Here is a 9,741-nt window from a genome sequence, read left to right as displayed (position 1 = left end):
ACTGATGTGAGTGGAGTGGGTGAGGCCAGAAAGCATGCGACGATTCGCGAGACCATTTTCACTCCTTCCCCACCGCATGCTACAAAGCACGCTTTCTGGCGCCGCTGCCTCACTGCGCCGTAACCAACAACGAGCGCGCGGCCCTCCTACCGACAGCCTCACTACACGAGCCGCGTTCTCATTTGTACTGATTCACTAATCTTCTTTCATTAATAACTCGAAATTTTGCATGGTTAATTGCAAAATGGTTTAAGACTTTTTAGTTCAACTTAGCGGAGATCTACCTGCAGGAGAGCGATTGGATAACTTACGCGAGACATCCTGTATATTTTCGGTAATGCATAAGAAGACATTATTGACTTAACACAAGAGACGACTATACGTTATTATAATTTTATTATAATAAATCTCTCAATTAAACCAGTAATATTAAATATTTCTTGCTTCTACAGATTTTTGTCTTATTAAACATAACTTGAAATTGTGCATATGTAATTTGTAAACCTTTTTCGGTTTACGTATTATAATTATAAGTTAACTTACGTTTCTACCATTATACGGAGCACAGACAGATACGAGATAGAAGTTCTCAGAATACTCATATAAGTTGCTAAGTTTACTACAATAAAACTTCCTGCTTGTAATTTTACGGGATAATGTGCTCGCATAATGATAAAAATTAAATTTTTCATTATCTTTTCGGGAAGATTATACCACGTATTTTGATAACTGAAAAGTCCAACTTCTTCCATCTGAGATTTTAAATAATCCCCAACGTAGCTGTACACCGATAGTTGTGTCAAAAATGTACATAGTACAGTAAGACTCTTTCCCATAACAACAGCATCATTGAGTTTTAATGCTAAGATAAATTGAAAGCCTGAAAAACACTTTTGTGATTAATGTAGACTTTACATAGCACGTATCTATAATTGTTATCAATGACAATATTTACCCATTATACATAAAAGTATACTGCTGATAAATAACTGCGTTATCAAAATGAAACTTATTGTATCGGCAAGTTTCTTGGCTAATTGTATTAGATAATTATGCCTTTGAATTAGTGCGTTGAAATGATCATACACTTGCAAATTTGTTACAGTAAAATCCATAAAATTGGCCTTTAGAATTTTCACTTGGCCGCAAACATGTAATGTAATGTTGAGAAATAAAGAGTCATTACCTATACAGAAAGGAAATATACTAAAACATGATTTAATTATTTCACTGTTTAAAGTAATTAAGTAATTAAAGGGTACGTATTACCTATCAAACAATAACTATTTTACATACATTCTACTTGTCGAATTACATATCACATTACATATTACATATATTTAATATATCTTTGATTTTATCATACACATATTTATTTTATTCTTTCATAAGTATATTTTTATCCTTCTATCTATGTTATTATTGTGCAATATGTAAAAATTGTTTATATTATACAAATATATTGCATTAATAAAATTAATTCTGATGCATAAAAAATAATTTCAGAATTCTGCTTATCGCATAATACAAAAGAAAAAGATAATAGAATATATTAAAGAAGAAATAATTGTTACCATGATTACAGGTGCATGTAATTAGTAACACTATGAATTCGATGAAACAGTAAATTTGATACATGCTCATTGGCGCATTCAGGTACTGTAAAGCACATCTTGATGGTATCGGATACTCTAGTACAGCCTCCTCGTTTGTTTCGTTGACTACATTATCTTGTTCATCACCCAGAAGAGGGATAAATGAATATATAAGCACAGCAACGTAAGAGAAGCAAACCATGAAACAGGAGAGAATTCTTCCCATGAAGGCGTGTCTTCGCATGATGGAACGATGTTTTACATTTACAATTGTCACATAATCATTGACAGCTGAACCGTAATTGATAGTTAAATTATCCGCATAAATGCGAAACCATATTGTTTTTAGCACACCGAGAATTCCGCAACAAATCAACATGAGGCTGTCTATATTTTGTTCTGCATCAGTACAGCCCAAGTAAAACTCCATGGAAGGCAAGATCACTATTATGCTCTGTTGATATGTGCAAATGGTATATTTTCTTACTCAAACAGACAGCATTTTGCGTCTAAAAAAGATATGTCCCAATTCCAAATTGACAGATTTCTTTCGCAAAGGTTGTTATCTAATGATGTAATAGATAATAATTGCTGGAACGTTGCATGCGCGAATAGCAATTTTATATCTTAGCATCTTTTATACAGATAATACAGAAAATATTAGATTTTTTCAAACTAAAGCATGTAAATTATTAAAAATTACATGCTTTATAATTTAATTCAGTATTATTTAAATAATGTAACTGTAAAATTAATATTTAAATATTTAATTATTTATATAATAAATAATTAAAATTCTATATAGCACATTTTGTACTGTACAAATATAAAGCTAATATAAAATGGTATGTACAAAAAAATATAAAATTAATATACAATTATAATAAATTTAAGAAAATCAGTAAAATAAATACTAATAATTTATATATTGTGTTAATACATATCGCTTACTATTGTTTCTCATATGCTAGAAAAGATTACATTAATAAAAAGATTTGTATTAATTATAAATATAGAATAAGCGCTACTTCTACAGATTTCCAGAAATAGTCTATTATTAAGTGAACAAAAAATAAACTCAAAGGGTAAGAAATTAAATCTTAAAGAAATTAACAAGTGTTTGTTTATCAATATCTCTCTGACAGTTACAATTGCATATGATTTCATATGCTCTTTTTGTCTCAATCGATGTGTTGTCACTTCTAAAAAGAAAATATATCACTATTGTCGTCAATAAGGATACTTTCCTTCCAAATTTAAATACTTGGTGCTGTAATCGTAATATCAAAATCCCATTTAAAACGTGTCGTGACATCAATGTTCTACCTAAGTCCGGAAACAATCGTATGACAGGACAATGATGTTCGAGATCAAATTCAAAAGATGCATACCATGCAACAAGTGGCCAAACCGCACCGTATGAGCGAATAAATGTTATAAACTTGCAGTGGCCAAATGCCGATAGGCCATGTCAAGAATTTAAAGGGAGTCATCGCGTATGCGATATCGCTCTTCCATCGTTCACCTGCCATCGAATTGAAGTAATAACCGTAACTGATACCAATAAGCATTACATGTTCGCTGTATCGGCATAACCCAGGCATTCCGACTCATTTTTTATTCAGTTTGAATGTATACCCATCTATCAGTCAACCTTTATGCTCTTAACATTATTACGAAGTGGAGGAATTATGCTTTTATACCAAATTGTCATTGAATATGAATTTAAATAAAAGTGTCTTCCAAATTGTACGTCAAAAAGACTATATCTTTCTACTATATACGAACTGTTCGAGAAAATATTTACCTACATGTTTCGCGACGTTGTACTTTGAATGTTTAGTTAGATACTAAATTTCTGATATGAATATTACGTATTTTATCTGTTCAAAACTTATATGTATGACGTAAGTGATCATCTTCTTTTTTTATTTTATAAATTTTCCAGAAAAATAAAAAGCCAAACTTAAATATATATCTCCTATTTTATCAAATATATTTATGTACATATTTCATATTTTAAATATGTTTATGTCTTTCTAACAAATAATGTTTTATATTAATATTGTGTAAACATAATTCGTAATACAGAAAAGTAAGAAGCCGAAGCTTTCAGAATAGTTTTGAAAGTATTAAGATCCATATTATAAAATTTACCTACTCTTATGTAAACGGGATAAGTAGCACGAAACATTATAAAACATATATCTCGAGTAATATTTATAGGTAAATCATACCATTTACTCAAATAAATCGCGGTAGAAATTGCTTGTGTTCTTAATGATAATATTTCTCCTACATAAGTGTATAAAAATAACTGAATCATTAATATACTGAGAGAGAGTATACTTCTTACAACGAGGATAAAATCAGAGACTGCCCATGACACAATAAACTGCAATCCTAAAAAGCATATTTAATAGTCAACAATTTATTTCTTGTATAACGATTAAATCAATATTAATTTCATCAATATTAATTTATTAATGAAATTTATTACTTTTATTCTTTTTTAAATTATCAGTATTTTAATTTTCACCTATTATACATATGAGCGAAGCATGGAAGATTAGTTGAGCACTCAAGATGATATCAAGTGTGTCCACAATGTCCTTAGCTAAATTCAAAAGCAAACAGTGCCTTTCGATCAATGCGACTAGTTTAGTCTTGCCCCAAGAATCGTTTCCCTTTCCTTCGTGGAACCGTGATAGTTGTAGACCAAGTATTTCCAGTTGACCACAAAGGTGCATGCAAATGCCGAATAGAAACACATCACTTCCACAGTTCCCTGTGGCTGTACTGATCAGTTGAACAGCTTGAACGATGCATATGCCGAAGCACGCGACCTGTGCATTAAACGGACAGATCATATCGTGAGGCAATTTTATGACTCGCATCTCCTCTACGGACGTGCTCAATGTAATATTCTGCAAAGAAGACATTGTCACAAATGATAAAAGTGATTCAGCTATTAATGGAATAATAACAATATATGAAGAACACATCTGAAAGAAAAAGACAAATCTCCCCAGATTAGCGTAACGAAGCATGACTTCTCGATGATCTCGCTGTGCAACGTATATCCAGTCACTGGCTGCGTTACACATGTACTTCGATAAATCATCACGATGCAAACATATTATTGATATTTTTATAATGGTCAGAGTGCCACATGTTATCAATATGAAATGGTCAATGATTAAATTCAAATTAGCACCGTCGTGGTAACCAATTTCCATGCTTAAATACGCTACCATGAGTGCCTGTCGAGATAAAACAAAGATAAAATATATATTTAAGACTTGTGTGTTTTCTTGGAAAGAAAATTGTAATTATTTGTATATGTACGAGTGAATGACGGTTGCAAAAGATATATTAATTATATTATTCTTATAGTTGACATTAAAAATATGCTAAATGCTAAACTGGCAAGCATCATGTAATATGTTATATATTAATTTCTACATAACACTTTATATTTGCATGTTTATTTGTTATTACGCATTTTAAATAAAAAAAAACGTTTTTTAACGATAACCCGCGATAACTGCGATATATGTAATAACTTTGATACCAACAAATTGCATTGAGATATCTTACTTCACATGTTAGTATATATTACATGTTACTGAACTATAGGTAATATTTCGATGTAAATTTACCTGTGTGACTGTAACAAACAATGCGCGAAGTTTCGCGAAGTTTTTACTAGAATCCACTGGCCATGAACCGACAGGCCACATTATTCGCTTATATGGAAAAAATTCACGAGTCATTTCTTTATTCCATGTTTTGCATGAGTCCATCTTTGCATGTTGCATTAAGGGTTATAGGGTGATCGAGTGTAGGCAGGAGCCAATGCGCCTTATTTACGTGCATTATTGATTGCAGTTTATTTCGCTATGCACCCTAGTGTTTTCCTCAGCCTTTATCAACTATTTGTGCAATTGCGATCTTCATGACTCATGCTAATTCGTGACAAATTTTAGTTCTAAGGTCTGTCATCGGTTCAATAGCTTGATGATAAAGCACATGTTAGTCTCCCATATAACATCTCCCCACCTCATTAAAACTCCTATCTATAAAGTTGTGAGACCTTTTTCCACAAGAAAGTTTTTACGCTATATTCGCTATGTTCGTTTTTTTATGAAGATTGGCATCCGAGAATCGTAGAAAAAATTTATTTACCGAAAAGTGAAACATTTGCTCAAATGGATAAAAGGTAACAAATCATAGACAAACCTTTATACTAAAAACACTGTTTTTTCTTTTGACTTAGAAAAATGCAAGACATAACTTAAATAAATTTATTAAGTATAACATCTCCTAAATAAATTTTACGTCGTGTGATTTTAAAAATCTTATTACAAAATATTCTTTTATGCTTTAAAAAAAACAATAAAATTATATGCTTGATATAACAATAAATATATTTATATTGTTATATTAAAAAGATTATGTGCACATAAAGAAATAATTGTGAATTGCAATCATGATCAGAAATTTTATTAAAATCATATATACAGTCTGTTTGACAAGAGCGTGTACGGCGAAACTCGAAAACGACTTGGGATAATAAATTGAAAAAAAATACACACATTATGCATGATATAGACTGTGATGCTTTATTATTAATAAGTTGTCCAGTCGCCTCCATTATCAATAATTGCCTGGCATCTCCGAGGCATATTTTCTACTAATTTTATTAGTACGCCAGACGTGCACCTTCACCGGATGTTTAACGGTCCGCTCGATGAGTCTATTGGCATGGGTAGACCAGGCACGTCTGATAGAAGACTTTGCCCAAAAAGAAGCTTCATCTGAAAAAATTATGTTGTCCCAATAGCGGTCCAAATTTTCTTTTGCCCAAGCAAGTCTTTTTTCGACGTGTTTTTCGGACAGCAACGGTTTCTTCATTGCGCTTCGAAATTTCACTTCATGAGCCAGTAAACGTCTTCTTATAGTATCACATGATATATTTAGACCCTTTTTATGTAAAACCGTTTGCCCGCCACGCAATGATAAACGAGGATTCTTCTCAAACATCCGTAAAATCATTCTGTCCTCCTTTTTCGTCGTTTTTTTGCACAGAGCCACGATCCGGCAGGTCATCAACGTTTTTCACGTCGGAATAGCGTTTTACTCACTTACTTACAAATGTCTTAGATTTTTTCATGTACTTAGCAGCCGCTCCGTAGGACATTTTTGGTCCTTTCGGATGCAAATATAGAAACACGGCTTCGTAACGTGATGCGTACGCGGCACTCATGATTAAATATGTCCTTCTGTGACCAAGGTCAAACGATAACTAAGGCTTTCTATACAAAGCATTTTGGGAGAAGGGTTCCGCTATCTGCTCGCGTTCAAATCCCCCCTCTAACGGTTTCTAGGAAAAAGTTTCTCCGTACATGCTCTTATCAAACAGACTGTATATACATATCAATTTGTTTTTTATGTATCAGCATACTATGTCAAATACTTTATAAACTTTGAATTTTTCATGTGTAATCATTTTGTATTCATAGTAGTTTCAGCGTGTCACTCAAGTGTACAGTTGGACGACGGAGAGTTAAATAATTTTAAAAAATATAAATGTGTAGCCTTTTGTGATATATGCTACATTTTTGTGTATAATATTTCATTTTTAAGATGTAGAAGTTCGCAAAGATTTACGGAAAAAGTTATCAGATAGATTCTATAATATTAAGATTTTATAATATTAAAATGTAATTCACATGCAATTTACTTTCTCATGCACTTGCATTTTCATTTTATTCATATAAATAGCAAAACTTTTCATACATTCTACCATCTATAAAAAAATAATTTATGGTAGAATATTAACGCGAACCATTGAGAACTTCCACATTCTATTAATTTTGATTATAAAAACAAAATTAACAAAATTTATATAATTTATAAAAAACTATATACAGGGTGTCTCAGAAAGAATGGGACAATGCTCGTGTGCAGATAGAGCGGACTGAACTGAGTCGAAAAGTTTTGTACCATTTTACAATTTTCGCAATAGTTAACGAGTTATTAATTATTAAAAATTACTGTATTATTCCGGCCTACCGCCGAATGCAAGTGCGCGGCGAGATGCGACCGCCTAGCGATCGAGGTTGCTAGGCGCGCGGGGTGTTGTTTATTACAAGTGGCCTGTCTAGCTATTGCCACTGCGATCGCTAGGCACTCGATCGCTAGGCGGTCGCATCTCGCCGCGCGCTTGCATTCGGCGGTAGGCCGGACTAATACAGCGATTTTTAATAATTAATAACTCGTTAACTATTGCGAAAATTGCAAAATGGTACAGGACTTTTCGACTCAGTTCAGTCCGCTCTATCTGCACACGAGCATTGTCCCATTCTTTCTGAGGCACCCGTATATATGTAGACGTACAATCAATAGCATAAGAGCGTGTAGGTACGTAATAATTTCGACAGTTGCATTTATTTAGCATGCAACATTTTCATGCGGCAAGATTGTTAATATACATTAAGTTAGAACGTTTTAAAAGTTTTTTAAATTTTAGTAATTTATTTAATAATTTTAAGAGAGCTAAGTCTCAGTTTTGTTAATGTTTACACGATAGTCGTAAATAGACAAAATAAGTGCTACGTATGTTAGTTCGTATACGTATAGATTCGAGTGTTTTTTGCTTTCCGAAAGACCTCAAATTATCGCTTGCAACCGCTGCCCAGTACATAGGAAAGTTAAAGCAGTGCATAAGGAAGTGCAATAATATAAAGGGACCAAAGATGTTGACAACTTGCCTGAGAGAGAACAGACGCGATCTACAATATCGAAATCAGAGAACAAGATGGTCGCAATTTTTGAAAAAAAACCTTACATGTACATTGTGACGGGCTCAGAAATTATTAAAAATTAAAAAAATTAATTAAAAAAGATATTGACATCAACCTGAGAACAGTTAAAAAACGTCATTTAATATTCGTTTAACGTTATTTTGTGTTCTGGAAAAATATAGCGTATATGCGCTTGTGCCATTGACTGTACATTGCTACATCTTCAAAGTTCGCATCTCATTATGTAAGACAAGATATGCACGAAAATATGAAAAGACAAACAGATATTACCAATATTAGTATTAGATGTTAATATTATTGCAATAGCTTGGATAAGACAAATAATCTTATACATGCTGTCCGGAGGCTCAAGGTATTCTATGGCGCATCTTGATGGTATTAGATATTCTCGCAAATTCTCGTTCGTTGCATTAATCTGTTTATTTTCGCCATTATCCACAAGAGAAAGTACTGCAAGTATCACACAACTAATGTAATTGAAAGACATTAAGAAATAACAGAGAAATCTCTCCATAAAAGCATGTCTTCGCATGATGGCGCGTTGATTCCCATTTTCGATTGTCAAATAATCCTTTAAAGCGGAGCCATAATTATCAGTTAAATTGTTTGCATAAATGCGAAACGATATCGTTTTCAGCATACCAAGCGATGCACAACAGATTAACATAAGGCAGTCTATGTTCATTCCTGTGTCAATGCAGCCCATATAAAACTCGATAATAGGCAATAGATCAGCAATAGACTCTGTTGATATACGTAAATAATTTATTTTTTTTCATCGAATCTCTTTTGTCAAAAAACATCCCATTTATACCAGAAAAATTTCTGTTTCATGAACGTTTCTAAATAAATGTTACATTTAAATGGAAATAATAAACTTTAAATCTTGATGTATAAAAAAAACTTTTAGTTCTCCATTATTACATAAAAAAATGCTGAAATTGATCAATTTATGTAACAGGAAGAAAAAATATTTTACATTTTTATAGATTTAATTTAATCCCTACAAAACCCTTTTTAAAAAAAGAAAAAGTATTTACGCCAAGTACATAAAACGTGTCGGACTTTGCAAAAACAGTGTAATTCAAAACTCTTTCTAAAAAAGAGTATTATACAAATTTATTTATTCATTCAAAAATATACATGAAATCAATACAAGTAGCCAAGTTATCGTTGTTATTATTCGAAAGTGCACTGTTCACAAATGGATATGAAATCAATGCACTTTATCTAGTATTTCTTTAAAAATGGATTTTGTCAATGCAATATCCAATAATTATATACAACAGATTTATGCAAAATTAATCCAACAATTA

General features: G+C 32.1%; 2 protein-coding genes across 4 annotated transcripts; both read right to left on the bottom strand.

The window, feature by feature from the left end:
- Positions 1–377: 377 nt before the first annotated feature.
- On the bottom strand, positions 378–3,582 carry LOC113563643 (odorant receptor 13a-like). Of its 3 annotated transcripts, none has more exons than XM_026975536.1 (4): positions 2,987–3,582; positions 1,575–2,049; positions 956–1,186; positions 378–880 (listed from the first exon to the last, which is right to left on the bottom strand). In XM_026975536.1, exons 1-4 carry the CDS (start codon positions 3,197–3,199, stop codon positions 540–542), a joined length of 1,260 nt encoding a protein of 419 aa, XP_026831337.1. In that variant the 5' UTR covers positions 3,200–3,582; the 3' UTR covers positions 378–539. The 3 variants fall into 3 exon arrangements, with proteins under 3 accessions (XP_026831337.1, XP_026831339.1, XP_026831338.1); XM_026975538.1 differs by having other exon boundaries at positions 1,575–2,865; positions 2,987–3,072; XM_026975537.1 differs by having other exon boundaries at positions 1,575–2,921; positions 2,987–3,071.
- Positions 3,583–3,588: 6 nt separating this feature from the next.
- Positions 3,589–5,928, bottom strand: LOC105285016 (odorant receptor 33b-like). The gene is made up of 3 exons (XM_011348931.3): positions 5,258–5,928; positions 4,135–4,858; positions 3,589–3,998 (listed from the first exon to the last, which is right to left on the bottom strand). Exons 1-3 carry the CDS (start codon positions 5,414–5,416, stop codon positions 3,655–3,657), a joined length of 1,227 nt encoding a protein of 408 aa, XP_011347233.2. The 5' UTR covers positions 5,417–5,928; the 3' UTR covers positions 3,589–3,654.
- Positions 5,929–9,741: the final 3,813 nt, after the last annotated feature.

This window comes from Ooceraea biroi, chromosome 2 (genome assembly GCF_003672135.1).
Source record: "Ooceraea biroi isolate clonal line C1 chromosome 2, Obir_v5.4, whole genome shotgun sequence".
Lineage (NCBI taxonomy): Eukaryota > Metazoa > Arthropoda > Insecta > Hymenoptera > Formicidae > Ooceraea > Ooceraea biroi.
The sequence above is the reverse complement of the archived record's forward strand: the minus strand, read 5'-3'. Positions and strand labels throughout refer to the sequence as shown.